The 15,049-nt window shown below is 47.3% G+C and overlaps 1 protein-coding gene across 1 annotated transcript in view; it reads right to left on the bottom strand.

Annotated features, from left to right (window-relative positions):
• The window catches only part of Tll2 (tolloid like 2), a 109,527-nt gene that overhangs the window by 40,843 nt on the left and 53,635 nt on the right, over window positions 1-15,049 (bottom strand). The window contains exons 4-7 of the mRNA XM_050149630.1: window positions 6,971-7,126; window positions 6,176-6,293; window positions 2,879-3,057; window positions 1,388-1,493 (exon numbers count right to left, since the gene is read on the bottom strand). Of these exons, the coding sequence (XP_050005587.1) occupies window positions 1,388-1,493; window positions 2,879-3,057; window positions 6,176-6,293; window positions 6,971-7,126 (559 nt within the window). The remainder of the gene's footprint in view (window positions 1-1,387; window positions 1,494-2,878; window positions 3,058-6,175; window positions 6,294-6,970; window positions 7,127-15,049) is intronic.

The raw sequence follows: 15,049 nt of genomic DNA, 5'->3' as shown, positions 1-15,049 counted from the left end.
ACTAAGAGATTGCTCAATGCACAAAGGCTGGAGCTGGAAGGGACTCGGGGTGGCTGTGCTCCCATCCCATAAGGAGAGGTCTGAATTGAGCAACACTCTCTGGTTAGGGGTTTGGGAACCCTGCTTGGGTGCAGCAGGCAGGTCAGAACTGAAGCAGATGTGTGGCCAGACGAACAGCGTCGCTAAGGAACTTGGGATTTACCAGTCTGGCAACCTCATGGAGAGGATTCCTTGCCTAAGAACCAAAGAACTCTCAGTGATGAGTTTTATATCCAGAGCCAACACTGCCAAGACAACAACTCGCTTTAACCCTAACACACAGGGAGACTCGGGAAATGGCCTGCTTTGTCCTTTGCCTTGCTACTAGGAAGCATGAGCAGGATTTGCTGCCCACACTGACAAAACCATCACATCCTACTGGTCTGTATTCTGAGGACTGAATTTATTTCAGGCTTCAACAGAGCTCTCTGTCTTCCTCCCAACCCTTGCTATCGTGTGTGTGTGTGTGTGTGTGTGTGTGTGTGTGTGTGTGTGGTGTGTTGGAAACCACCTTGGATCTTTCTGGAAGGATGGGTTAGAAATGAATAGTAGTTGTAAGAAAACAAAAATATTTGCAGGTGTCTCTTTTTACTTTCAGGTGTTTCTTTTAAGGGCTGCAAAGACCTACCAGCTGGGACTAGTGGGGTGCCTTTCTGTGTACACTACACTTACGTGACCTAGAGGCAGGAGCAATATAGAGAATATTTAACATCCTCATGCACAGCCCCATACATGGGACAGACCCCAAGTGTGCCTGAGGTAAATGGCAGTTCCCTCCTTCTCTGGTGAGTAGCACCCATTCCCTGAAACCCGAAAGCAGGGAATTTTCGCCCTTGTTTTCATTCTGCTCTGGGCACCTGTGCTCTCTCAAGATGGCTGGAGCTTAGTTTTCTTTGTCTCTAAAACAAACCCATGATTTATAGCCGTTCCATCTCGGACACAGCCTAGTTTCCAATAATCAGAGCCTCTTCTGGGACAATGGCAAGCACTTTCCAATTTATTTAAGATGTGTGTTAGAGATGCCCCAACCCAATGGGAATTTTACAAAAAGCCTCTGGGTTTTTTCTCCCAGACAAGCTCTCTGTAATTTCTCTTTTCCGGTTTGCTCCTTGTGACATGAGGGCATGATGGAACACCAGCTTCATGACGGGTCTCAATCTTATTAGCGATAACATGATTAGATTGTATTTCACTGCGGCCCAGAGGCCACTGTATTTCAAGGATGGACAGGCCAGTCATGGAAGGAGCGTGCTGAGACCTGCTCATTCTCCACAGACCCCTGGGCTCCTCAGACCCAAGCCTGAGGCAGCTGCAATAAAGAAGGGGAGGGGGAAGCAAAGGTTCCGACCTTGAGAAGGTGTTCCGGGCATAGTGCATGATGCTGTCGAAGTCGTAGGTCTCTCCCAAGGAGCTCACCTCGCCGGCTTCCATCTTCAGGAAATTATACTCCTGACCTGTGATACAACGTCTGTTAAGGACTGCGGAAATAAGTGGTACCCAAATGGTAGCTGTGGGGAGGAGGAGCACCCAGGCAACTTCCTTCTTTTGTCTGAGTGGTCAGGTGAAAAACTTGTGGGCTTATGGTGATTGTATGAAATAGACTAGAGGTTTGAAACGCTGGGCAAGCCCCGGGTTCTCTCTGCTCCACTACCCAACACCTCTCCCAAAATGTCACTTGAAACATCAGTTCTGCTTACAGATAGATTAGCACTCGCTCTCTTGACCAAAATATTTCATTTAAAAGAAAAAATTCTGATCTTGCAATTTGAAGAAGCAAGAAAATCAATCAGAAGGTTAAATCCAAATGTTTGTGGTTAGGGTCCTCTGAAACAGGTTTAAAGCAGTCTGAGGAGCTTAGTCGATGACTTGAGTTCGATTCTCAGAACCAGTATAAAAAAGCTGGCTTGGTGGCACCTAAGTGTAACTCTAACCTTGGGGACAGAGATGGGTAGATCCCCAGAGCTTGCTGGACACCATTCTAGCCCCCTTGGCAAACTCAGGTTAATGAGAAACCTTGTCTCAAAAAAGAGTGTAGAAAGGCCCTGAGAAAAAGCATCCAAGATTGTTCTCTGGCCTCCACATGCCACAAATATGTAAACATACATGTACACATACATACCACAAAGAAGATTTAAGGCAGTCATATAACCCAGCCAATTGCTTTCATGTTCATCGTCGACCTTGGGGTTGTAGCTTTTTGCTTGTGTTCCTTTGTTTTGAGACTAGATCTCATTACTTGACAGATGGATTTGAACTCAATCATAAACCAGGCTGGCCTCCAACTTGTGTTCCTCCTGCCTCAATTTCCCTAGTGCATGGCTTATTAGCAAGTACTACCTCACCAGGCTCCACTACAAACTTTCACATATTCAACATGAGAAGATGCATACATGTTTGATCTGCATGTGCTGTCTGACGTGGGCAGCATGCGTCTAGGCAGGGCACTGTCTTTTACATGCATGTGTATCTTAGTTGCATTACAGCTTCAAAGGGCTGCATTTGTGGCAAAAGTGGCTCATAAAAACTGCCAGGAGAACTCCTCTTTTGGTTAATCAGTCCTGACACTGCTTAGGAACTTGAGTTGGTTTTCATTTTCCTTTACTATATGAAGAATCATGGCTTCTATCCCACTGTAAGCCACATGCTGCAGCAGATAAGCTCTCGGGAAGGCCGCAGGCGAAAGGTAACAGGCTCATAACAAGTGCCTACAAAGTTGGGTCACTGTCCCCCCATTAGCTATGGGCCTTGAGCAACTCCCAACAGGGCCTCTTCTCACTGTCCCCAAGCCTCTGACTGTCCCCAACTTGCTGGCTTCTAGACTCCACTCAAGATCCCTTACCTGGCTGGATGTTTTCTCTGATGATGGTGACATGCTGGTCTCGGTCTGGCCGAGTGTGTTCATGCCAGAAACCAACCACGTGGCCCAGCTCATGAGCCACAATTCCAAACTTGTCACAGTTTTTCCCAATGGATATGGCCTGGGGGCCTCCTCCTCGGCGTCCCACATAGGAGCAACAGCTGGGAGATGGTAATATGGAGATTAGCAGGCCTGAGGACATCAAAGGAGGGGGCAAGCTCTGTCCCACTGCATCTTGCAACCCATGGTGTATTTTTTTAAAAAAAAAGAAGGGGGATGGAGGGAGGAGGAAGGAAGGAAGGAAGGAAGAAAGAGAGAGAGAGAAAGCAAGAAAGAGAGGGGGAGAGAGGGAGGGGAAGGGAAGGGAAGGAGGGAGGGAGGGAAGGAGGGAAGGAGGGAAGGAGGGAAGGAGGGAAGGAAGGAGAAGGCATTTCAGAGGTAGAAGCGTTTTCATTGTCCAACTTCCCCCAACAAGACCACCATTCCCCCAGAATGTACCTGGGCCTTTTGGTGATCACAGACCTCATTTAAAGCCTGAAGAAAGAAATGACCTTCCTAACCAGAATGACGTGTGCCCACACCCATCTCTCTTCTAGGTCATGAGTTCATGGGGCCTTTTTTGAGGACAAAAAGAGACAAGAGGTAGATGGCTGGGTTCTGGAAAGGGTGCCCCTAGGTGTCATTGTCAGCGACTTTAGAGGAAGTCTATACCGGGTGCAGTTATTTTTTTTTTTCAAAAAAGAAATTCATTTATTATTCCTAATACACTGGTAAACAATGGTTTTATGAGACTTTATTACTGTTTTGTTGTTGAATGATGTGGGGGAGGGATGATGATGATACGTGTGTGTGCACACATGTGTGTGTGTGCGTGTGTGTGTGATGATAGAACATTAGTATGAGAATATGTAAACCCTTGCATGTACATGGGTTTGTCGGAGAATCAAGTGCTGGTAATTCGAACTCAAATCCTCAAGCTTCCAGGGCAAGAACTCTTACACACTGAGGTATCTCTCCAGCCCTTTAGGATTATTGTTCAACTGTGTAGCCTAGGGTAGCCTAGAACTCATTATGTAGCCCAGGCTGACCTTAATTGTTAACATCTCAGTCTCACCTTCTGAAGTGCTGGGATTCCAGGTGTGTGCCTCTGCACCAGGCTTACATGCTACTTCAATAAAGGTATAAAAATAAATCAAAGTCAGGAGAGATGATTCAGTGGTCAAGAGCACTTGCTGCTCTTGCAGAGGACCTGGCTTTAGTTCCCAGCACCTAGGTGGCATCTCACAATGGCCTGTGAGGTCAGCTTCCAGAAATCTGATGCCCCCTTCTGGCCTCTGCAGGCCCCGGGCCTTCATGAGGGGCACATTGTACACGAAGGCAAAATACTCATACACCTAAGATAAATCTTTTTTTTAAAAAAGGAATTAAAGCATTCAATTTTCCCACCATCCACATATTATCTATTGAGTATGTAAACATACATGTAAACAAATATGTGCGTATTGCAAAAGACTAAACTCTCTCACTCCTACACCCAATTCTTATCCAAAACAACAAGTTGTATTTTCCCACTATAAGAATCTATCAGATGCCGGGCGGTGGTGGCGCACGCCTTTAATCCCAGCACTCGGGAGGCAGAGGCAGGCGGATCTCTGGGAGTTCGAGGCCAGCCTGGTCTACAGAGCTAGTTCTGGGACAGGCACCAAAGCTACAGAGAAACCCTGTCTCGAAACCCCCCCCCCAAAAAAAAAAAGAATCTATCAGACGAAGCAGGCACAGAGAACATGCTTGACTTCTCATTCACTTTGTGCCCGATCCCCTTAGTCGTGTCTCTTAGGTTTTAAATTTCTTGGTTGACTTTGTGGGTTTTCCAGGCACATGGTCGCACTAACTCTCAACACCGCAACCTTGGCTTTGTTGCCGCCAATCTTCACAGTGTTGATCTCACTCTCCGTTCTAGGCATATTTGCATTTCCAGAGCAGGGTTACATAATTGTGGAGCCCAGAAATCTCTTTCAAATGCCTCTGATTTAACAGAAATACTTGTAGGATCAATATGTTCTTAATCATACATAAAACATACACATAGGAATATAAAGCTGTCTGCACAAGTGGAAACATGCACCTTTAGAACTGGCCGCTGCCCCTGTGATGCCTTGGTTACTTTTTGGAAACGGAAAGTGTATGGCGGTCACCCAGATGCCCTCAGCCTCTGCTGAGATATGCACGGATGTGAGAGAAAGGACATTTCCAAGCTTTTTAGAGAACTATCATGGAATTGCTTGCTGTCCTGAAAGCTCCTATAATGGATGAAGAAATTAACTAGGTACAGGTGTACCTCACATCTCTAGAGATAGATGCTCTTCCTCTCACTGGGACGTTTCAGTATCAAAATGGCATAGGAAGAGTTAAAAGAATTCCTCTTGAGATTCTGGGTTTGGGGCTTGGAGGGCAAGCATTTCTTCCTCTGTTTATCAGTTTCTTTAAAAGTTCTTGCTCTGCCCAGCTGTGGCACTCCTGGACAAGCAGCCCAAGGGCCCCGTACCCTACCACAGAGGCATTGCAGTCTGTGTTTATTGCTGTTGTCTGTATCCATGACAGCAAGGAAACAGAACCAGCCTAGGGCCCAGCAACAGATCAGGGGATGGTGAGAAGGTGGTTTGTACACACACTGGAATGCTATTCAGCTACAGAGGAAACTAAATTCAGGAAAACGGGTGGATCTAGAAAATATAATATTAAGTCAGGCAACCCCAACTCAGAAAGACAAAACCTGTGTCTTCTCCTTCACAGACAGATCCTAGTCTGTAATTGTATTGTCTATAATGTAGAGTCGTAAACAAGGGTAAATGTGAATAAACTATAGAAGTCTAGCATGGTGACAGAGAGGGTATCAGGTGATGAGAAAGGATAGGGGTGGGAGGACACATGGGACATGGAGGGAAAGGCTCTCTAAAGTGGCAGACATTCAGACACCCAAGCATAGTGAGCAGGGGCACTAGCCACCTCATCAGCTATGCCAACGGAGGCACTGGCCTCAGTCTTTCTCCATGTGAGCCATCAGCCACGCTGTCCTGATGTCAGGACTATCAGCAGAGAGTCTTCCTGGGGCCACAACCCAAACTCACCCACTTCCACGGAGGACAAAGCGCTTCCAGCAAACCCTGGCCTCCCGCAAGTCACAGCTCAGAGGAAATGCACCTTGTGACCGGAAGTTCCAGCCCACTCATCCTGTGTCTGTCACCGGGCACTCTGCTGAGGCTCTGCCCTCCTGCTTACCCACAGGTCCGGTAGCTGAACACAATGAAACTCTCCTCGTCTGTCCTCTCGACGAAGGTCACACAAGTGTGCTTCTCCCAGTGTCTCATGGCCTGTTTAAAAATGGCCCTCTGGCTGCCTGAAACAACAGGGCACCGCCGGTCACATCACTCCTGGGCACACCATGCCCTCTTTCCACAGGAAGACACAGTCTTAAGACAAAGTTTGCTCTTGATTTTCAAAAATCTTGCTGATATTGGTATTATCTCATTTAATTCTCTATCAACTTCCACATTTATAGAACAGGGAACTGCAGACAGAGATGTTAAGCAATTTGTGAGGTGCAGCCAGGATACAGACCAGGAAGTCATGCCACACTGTGTGACACCATGATACCTTTGTGTCCTCTGGTTACTGTGTGCACCATGACACCCATGTGTCCTCTGGTTACTGTGCGGACCATGACACCCATGTGTCCTCTGGTTACTGTGCGCACCATGACACCCATGTGTCCTCTGGTTAGCACGTGGAGCATTGTTCCTGTGCCTAGGGACTACCAGGTCTATGTTGCTAATCCAAGCTGAGGCCGGGAGCCACCATGGACAGCTCCATGCCTGCCTTCCTGCTGCCTTTAACGCTGAGCTGTAAGAAACCCCTCTCTCCCTCAAGCCTTCAGAACAGGGACACCTCTGTAGGCACAGCTCCAGCAGAGACCTCGTGGGACTGCTGTGGTCCCAGCAACTGCTCATCCCCACCGAGTCCTCCTAGGAGGATTCTCTCACTGGCTCCAATGAGGTCACATCTAGGGCTACTGACCAGTAAAATTCCCTCCGATAACATAAGGAATGACCCCTCCAGGCCATATCCGCTCTGTCCTTGAGGTTGTGGCTCTCCGGACCCTGGCAGAGAAGGTCTTAGCTGTGGTGTCTGAGGTCCCAAGGCCAGGCAGAAACGTGGCGTTATCCTTGCCATCTGCAAGACAGTCAACAGATCAGTTACTTTGCCCACAAAGTCTTCGAGCTAAAGGTTTTATTGACGGCGGGTTGACACAAGAGGTGGGAAACCTGTGTCCTAAGGAAACATTTCGCCCACAAAGGTTTAGGACCTTGGGAGGTAATGTTCCAGACCCAGGGAAGAACATGTGTAGAGGACCCTGGGCTTCTGACCACAGAAGGCCTGATTTGTTTGGAGTCCTGAAAAAGCCTTACCCCCAGGGATGCATAGAATCGAGAGGGCCCAGATAACTCTGAACTCTCTGGGAGGCCAAAGTTGTACAACAGGGGTAGCAAGCAGATTCAGTCCTTTATCTTGACCTAAGAACGTCAGTGCTGTTACACACTTTGACATAATTTGGGAAGTTAACCAGTTTGTTCTAGTGGCAGGGGGTGGGAAGAGAGTCTTTGCAAAACCGTTACTGGTAAAACAGAGCCTCCTAAAATCTCCCGTCTTCGTGATGCCTGGGCCCTTAAGAGAAACAGGAAAGAAACAAAGGGAGCTTGTTTCTGGGTCCTGGGCCTTTGCAAGGTGGCTCAGAGGTTATGAGCTGCTTTCCCAGGACCCAAGTCGAGTGGTCTCTGGGGAGTCAGCATCCTCTTCTGTGTGCATGGTAACCGCACTCACACGCACCCTCCCACCCACCCCACCTCATCCTCCCAACCCATCCCACCTCCCCCTCCCCCCAACCCCACCTCACCCCTCCCACTCCACCTCACCCTCCCTACCCACCCCACCTCACCCTCCCCACCCACCCCATACATGCTCACATAATTGTAATATTTAAAAAAGGCTCTGAGTCCAAAAGGGGACCCCACAATAGTGGGGATTTGGGGAAGAATGGGGTTCCCTGACTGAATCCTCACCATGCTGGACCTCCGTAGCGTCATCCAGTGTGCTCGCTTAGACCTCCTCCTTCCTCTACTTGGAAACCGTCCCCAGTTCTTACACTTCCCCCTAAGAACAGCTATTAAAACTCACATTTTAAAAACCTTCCTTTATCTCATTTACCTAGTTACTTCCTTCTCTTTTCATTTTCTTACGTTTCTTTTCTTGCTTTTCCTTCCTTAAAAGCGAGGAATTCAACATAGCGCTCATTCCCATAGTGCACCGCTCCCTGGGTGTTAGCGTATTTTGTCTAATTGCACAGGTCTGTCGTCACCGCAAAAGGAAACCCTGTCCCCGTAACCAGTCACTTCTGGTTTCTCCCTCTGCTTCACCACCCCACGATATGCTGGTTTCTGTTGCTGTGGCTGTCCTGCTCACTCCATACGAGCCAGATCAGGCCACAGCCGCAGCTCTCTGGCTCTTCCCTTTAGGTTGGCGTATTTTCAAGGTTCATCCACAGTCTCAGCATGAATCAGTTCTCCATCCTATCTTGTGGCTCAGTCGCACACCACTGCAGGGCTAGACCACTCTTAGCTTATCTGGTCTGTAGTGAGACATCTGAGTCATCTCCACTTTGGGTTATTATGAGTTATTCGGCTAGGGACGCTCATGTGCACATCTGCTTTGGTGGGCACAGATTTCCACTCTGCTGAGCACGTGCTGGGTGTGCAATGCCAAGCCGCAAGGCGCTGTTTAGCCTCTTCAGGGATCTACCGGGCTGCGTCCCACAGCAGCTGTGCCATATCCTGCCCTCACCAGCAGAGAAAGAGAACCATACACACAGCCAGGTGAGATTTGTTTGGAGTTGCAAGGTTAACTCCACATGCTTAACCTTTGACCATATATATCTATCAGCGTATCAGCAAGTTAAAACAGAAAAATCTTCCACGTCATTAAATTTTCTTCTATTGCATTTTGTTTATTCTGTGGGTGTGCACGTGTGTAGGTGTGTAGGGACGCATACCATGACCTGTGGGTGAAGGTCAGAGGACAACTTACTTGAACTGGTGGTTTCTTCCTCCCACATGGATCCTGGGAATGAAATTCCAATTTTCAGATCAGCTGGCAGATCCTCCCTGCACTGGGTTTTATTTTCAGTTCTATTTTTATTTGTGCATATATGTTCCTGGGCGTGCAGGCCACATGCACATGTGGGTGCCAACAGAATCCAGAGAGGCCACTGGCTCTCCTGAAGCTGGATTTACGAGCAATTATAAGCCAACTGACATGGGATCTTGGAGATGGAACTGGAAGGCCCCTGAGAGAGCAGGAAGCACTGTTGACTAGTGAGACATCTCCCCAGCCCAGAGCTATTCTTGCTTCAGTGATGATCTCTGCACATAGGTTCAGTCGTGATTTGGTTCATGTCTTCTCAACAGCAAGCGCCTAGCTCTGCGCCGAGGCTGATCCCCTCCTCTCACTGGCTTTCTATTCCGTCTGTCTTTTGGTCTTCTTCTTGCTTTTAATTAGATTAAGAAAACTCTCTATGCACACTTTTTTATTTCCCTTATCTCGTTTTTCTGTTCATTAACTTTGGTTTTCGGTTTTAATAACCATACACAACTGAACAAAGAATGAGAAACGAGTGGACCAGAAGATCCTTCTGAAGAATCCAGAGTTCCAAGTTTCATTCTGAGAAATGAGGCTCTTTGTTTGTTTTTTTTTGTTTTGTTTTTCTTTTTTCGAGACAGGGTTTCTCTGTAGCTTTGGAGCCTGTCCTGGAACTAGCTCTTGTAGACCAGGCTGGCTTCGAACTCACAGAGATCCGCCTGCCCCTGAGAAATGAGACTCTTAAAGCTACTCCAGCCTCCACGTTTTCTAGCTGCTGTTGACATGCTTGAAAATTCCCAATTAGTCTCTATTAGCTGTGCTCTGTGTGTTTAGGAGACAGACACCTTCCAATTTACCCATTCCCTGCTCATGGGCCCCTACACCTTCTCCTGCCTGGAATCATTCTCTCTAATGAGTTTAATTGTTCTTTCATGAGGATACTAACTATTCTCAGTCTTCATCTATAAATACTTTATCCCTCTCTCTTTTTTAAAAAAGAAACCTAAATTGACAGTATTTTTTGCCCCATTCTAACTCACGGTGTGGGTGTTCGCTGACTTTCTAGAAATCCTACTGGTTTGGTTACCCTTTAGACAGGATCATTCAAACCCCCATTTCTCTACACCTTTGTCGTTGGTGGTGGTGTTTTTCTGGTTTTGTTGATTGGTTTTGCTTTTTTGGTTGTGTTGTTGTTGTTGGTGGTGGTCTTCACATTTTGTGTCGTCCTCTGAGCGCTTACGCTGCAAGGTTTCCTGGGATCGATTTCCCACTGCGCTAACCCTTTGCTCAGCTGTGCTCGTCACGCCGTTCATCCTATGCCTGCTGTGATGGATACAGCCGTCATCTACAAAGCCCCAGTCGGTGCGTCTTCAGACACACCTCCTTTCTTACCCTCTGTTTTAAATTCTTCCTCTGGTTTCTTCCGCACTTTAGTCATACTTATTAAAATTCCTTCTGATTGTCATGTTCTTGGAGTCAGTTCCCCGATTTGTTGTCTTCTGACTTACCCTTCTTTGATTAACTTCCTGTGTTTCTAAAGTCTTAGGATTGTTTCTAGGCTAGTCATTGTTTTTTAATTTAAAAATCTCTGAGAATTTAAGACATGAGTGCTATATTTACACGGTCTTCCTTCTTCCCTCTTTCCCTCCAACTCCTCCCACGTGTTCCAGACCCCTCCCAAGTTCACGACTGCATTTCCTAGAATTGTTATTATTGTTTTACACACATGCAAGTTAAAAACCCTACCGAGTCCCATTTAGCATCGGCCATAAGTACACAAGTTTGGGGCCTCCTTCCAGGGGTGCTTTATGTGTGGATGCTGGCTGTGGACTTGCTTTGTATTTGTTCAGCGCTCTTGAGAAGCTATAGATCTCAGGTGAATTTTTTACATCAATTTCTCCATTACGGGGTTCATACACAGGAAGACTGAAAACGACACCTGCTTGAGGGCCAGACTTTGTGTCTGAGACTCTCCCAGACGATATTTCTGCTTCCGTTTGAGCCTGGGACACATAGCAAGGTTTCGTCCCTGTCCTCTGAGCCCTTTGAGGACCTCTGTTTTCTGTGGGAGAGCACTCACCACTGCCTGCTACACATAACACGAGGGGCCCAGCCCCTGAGCCTAGAATGGCACCGTACTGTCTTAGTCCAGCTTCTCTGGCCTGCACAGTCCCATCAGCATCCGGACCTCCCGGGGATTGACATTCCTGGTGTCTCCTCATCAGCCCACCCCCCTTCCCTCTGAACTTGGTGAACAGAGTAGTGCGCACAGACTGCACACGGCTTTCTAGAAATTCCCTGACCCTGTTCCCACACCTAGAAATCACTATAGAATACAGCTTAAACCTGAACCTGTTTTGCTGCTCTAGTTTCTAGAACAGAAGTCACACACTTGCAGTCTTGGGATCAGTCCAACCCACAGATGTGTTTTGTTTGGCCTGAACGCTTTTGGCATACACCGTGTTTTAAAAAAAAAAAAAAAAATCTCACTTTGGAAGCCAACTCTTGGAAACTCCAAAGATTTCACATAACAATTTTTTGGGTTTTTTTTAATCTTTAAAAATTTACTTATTTATATTTATTTATTTACTTACTTACTTTTTGGTTTTTCAAGACAGGATTTTTCCGTGTAGTTCTGACTGTCCTAGAATTCACTCCATATACCAGGCTGACCTTGAACTAAGAGATCCACCTCCCTCTGCCTCCCTGGATGCTGGGATTAAAGGTATGCACCACCACCACAAGGCAACAAGACTGGCTTTCTCTATAGCCCAAGCTGGCCTTAGACATATAGCAATCCTCCTGCCTCTGTGTCCTGAGTGGTGGGATTATAGGCATGTGTCATGGAATCTAATTTGTTTGTTTTAGAATGGAAAGACCTGGAGGTGGCAACGGTGAGTGGAGCTGTCTACTGCCTGGCTACAACCTGCTAGAGCGCCGCGTACCTCACCCCACAGTCAGGCTGCTGGTTCTCCCTCTCCCACTCCACACTGTCCACCCAGACTGTTTACACAGCCCCTATGCAGATTCTATTTTGCTATCCAGTCTTATAATTAATTGTTTCAAGATTTCAAGCGGCATAGACAACTGGAAACCCCATGAGGGCAAGAACTGTGTCTGGCTTTTTTTGTGGCTCTGTTTTAGATGCCCACACGGTACCTAGAGGGTGGCAGCATTCACTACTTTTGTGTTTTGCATGAATGAATTAACAAACAGACAAGCTAGTCTAAAAATAAACAGCCCAAGAGTCCAAACAGCTCTGTGGCGGAAGCCTCTCCAAAGGGTTGGCAACAGCGAAGCCCTTCATGTTTATATCCTGAGACTCATCCTGTCTGAAGTAATCACAGGCAGAGATGGAGCAAGTGGAAGTTTGTTATTCTGATCCCATATGGTTTTCAACAAGTCCCTTAATTTTCCTCTGCTGCCAATTCTCCTTTGGAGAATGGGCAGAAATACTTCACCATTCTAGGGACGAACACTGAGACATCCCATGGTGCCTGGACAAGCTGTGCTATATGGACACGTGACCTAACTAACATTGGAAGGGCTGATTTTATGTGGCCAAGTCAGCATGGGAAAATCTTAAGTGCACCTGGAAACAGGCTGGGGTGTAATTTCCAGAGATGGCTTACTTAATGACAGCTTCCCCTTCGGTCCAGTGAGAAATTTAATTTGCCGAGGACTCAACACAGGAAGCATTTGCCGATTAAAAATATGTCTAAACAGATGTTCTGCTTAGCCTGGAAGAGGGATCTTAATGCAACTGTCATTATTGGATTTTCTTGGATTACTACTATCTGGAACCAGAGTCCAAATAGAAGGATGTAATTATTTATTATGGCCAAGAGTTCGGTATTTCAAGAGGAGCTCAGGGGCATCTGAAAGGATTTAACACACTGGGGGTGGAGTGGGGGTGGGGTGGGGGGGGATACAGGCCATTTAACTCCCTGGCTCTGGGAGTGACATGTCCTCTCTGAAAGAATGAAGCGGCCATTGCTACTCAATATTTCATTTCCAGCTGAAGGCACAGCCATGCCATAAACAAAGCCACGACTGATCAAACTTCTCAAGCAAAGAGCTGTTGTTTTTACATTAGACAAGGGGTAACTCACACACTAGAAGCAAACACCCTGAATGCACAGATATCTGCAAAACTCTCGCCCCGCAGGTAACGGCCAGAGTCCCATCATGCTGACCATTTGAAGACTCAGGAGCAGTTCCTGCTGAAAATTATTCTGTGCAGTGGCTCTCAAACCTGGGTGCGCTTTAGAAACACTGAGAATGGTGTTAAAAAAAATAGTTATCTGCCCTTGTCCTGAACCTGTGGCCCAACAGGCATGGAGGCCTGGCACCTGCCGTTTTGAAACCGATTGAGGACAAAGCTCCGTGGAGTTTGGGAACCACTGATAACGCTCAAAGGCCGAGATTAGGAGTTTTAGGGGCAGTGAACAAGATAAACACCGCTGGTTACCTCCCGTGTGGCTCTGCACAGACACCCCCTGAGCCTGACGACTTCCTGGAGCGCGGCTATGAGATAAGCATGGAACCAGATGGAGACTGTCAATCACTGAGGTGAGCAGAAATGTACAGAACTTAGGGGATTGCCTGAAGCTGACGAAGCTCAAATGGGGGCCTGGCGTTAGTTAGCTCTGTGGTTATCATCTCTGGACACACAAGACATGACCCTCGGCGATTCGGGTTTGGAACGGCATTTTGGGATGCTGATGTCTGTGGGATCCTTGTTTTGGGGTGTAAACAGTTCCCATTTTTCTTCACATTGGAACAAAGGCGTTACAGTCTGATCCCAAATGGGAAAGAACCATGTTCTCTTATGAATAAGGTTCTAGATACCAGACTCTACTCAGCCAGCCAAAGGCGCATCCTTGCAACAGTTACACACGCCCTCACTAACAGCCTCACAGACTCGAGTATATGCTAAACTCTCAGCTTCTGAGAAGGGGCTGCTCTGATCAAGGCCTTATGGGAATGCTGGGTGAGTGGCCTAGATAGAGATCAGCCCAAAGCTGCAGGCACAAATTCCCACCTTCAGGACTGAAGGGAACCACATAGTGCCAGGAAACCAACTTCTGCTAGAACTAAGCCAGAACTCCCCCCTCAGACTCCCCTTTCTGCTCAGGTAGTCTCCTCTGGATTCATGGGAAACAGGTGGGCTGCAATTAGAGAGAAATCTAGGGTTGGCATTTCCTATCTGCAATTCAAATAAAAACAAGATGTGTCCCTGGCAGGCATCCATCGGTGTCCTAGAGGGATGGGATGGGAAGGAGAGAGGGACAGGCTTAAACAACTTCCTTTACTTCAAATCGGGGTCTCGCTACTCCCCTGGACTAAAGACCTCCTTGTCTGTGACTGACTATGGCGTAGTGCAGAGAGACTGACCTAGCCTTGACATTCACTGACTTCCTCAGACAAGGCGGGGCCATCCCAGGGGCAGCCCTGTAGACCTAGCAGGCTTCAGAGGTGTACGGGAGAGAAAGCGTTATCTTCATCCTGCCTAAAAACCCTCCGGCATCTGCCGCAGTGCTGGCCATGTATGCAGCCCAAGTAGACGCAGAATTTTAATGGGCTGCAGGAGGCTTGTTCCTTCCTGTGCTCTGTGCAGCTGTGGAACAGCTGTGGGAGCTCAGTCCAGGGTTGATGATGCACTCAGTGCTGGTATTATCGTTCCTAGAGGGGAAGGTGGGAAGGAAGAAGTGGATGGAGGCTGAAGTGGCGGTATATACTGTGATCCCAGCATTTGGGGAGGCCGAGGCAGGAGCGTCTTAAGGTCAAGGCCAATCTAGACTACACATTGAGACCATCTTCAAGACAAAACAAAAATGGAAAGCTGAGTTTCACTTATCCTTTGGGAGTCTTGGTTATGCGCTTTATATGAATGAATATCTCTAATTCTCTCCAAGCTTCAATGAGGAGTTAAAGTATCCAGTGTCATAGCTACTAAAAGGC

This window comes from Alexandromys fortis, unplaced genomic scaffold (assembly GCF_014885135.2).
Source record: "Alexandromys fortis isolate MF-2015 unplaced genomic scaffold, M_Fortis_MF-2015_v1.1 scaffold_16, whole genome shotgun sequence".
Taxonomy (NCBI): Eukaryota; Metazoa; Chordata; class Mammalia; order Rodentia; family Cricetidae; genus Alexandromys; species Alexandromys fortis.
This window is presented reverse-complemented; position numbering and strand designations above follow the sequence as displayed.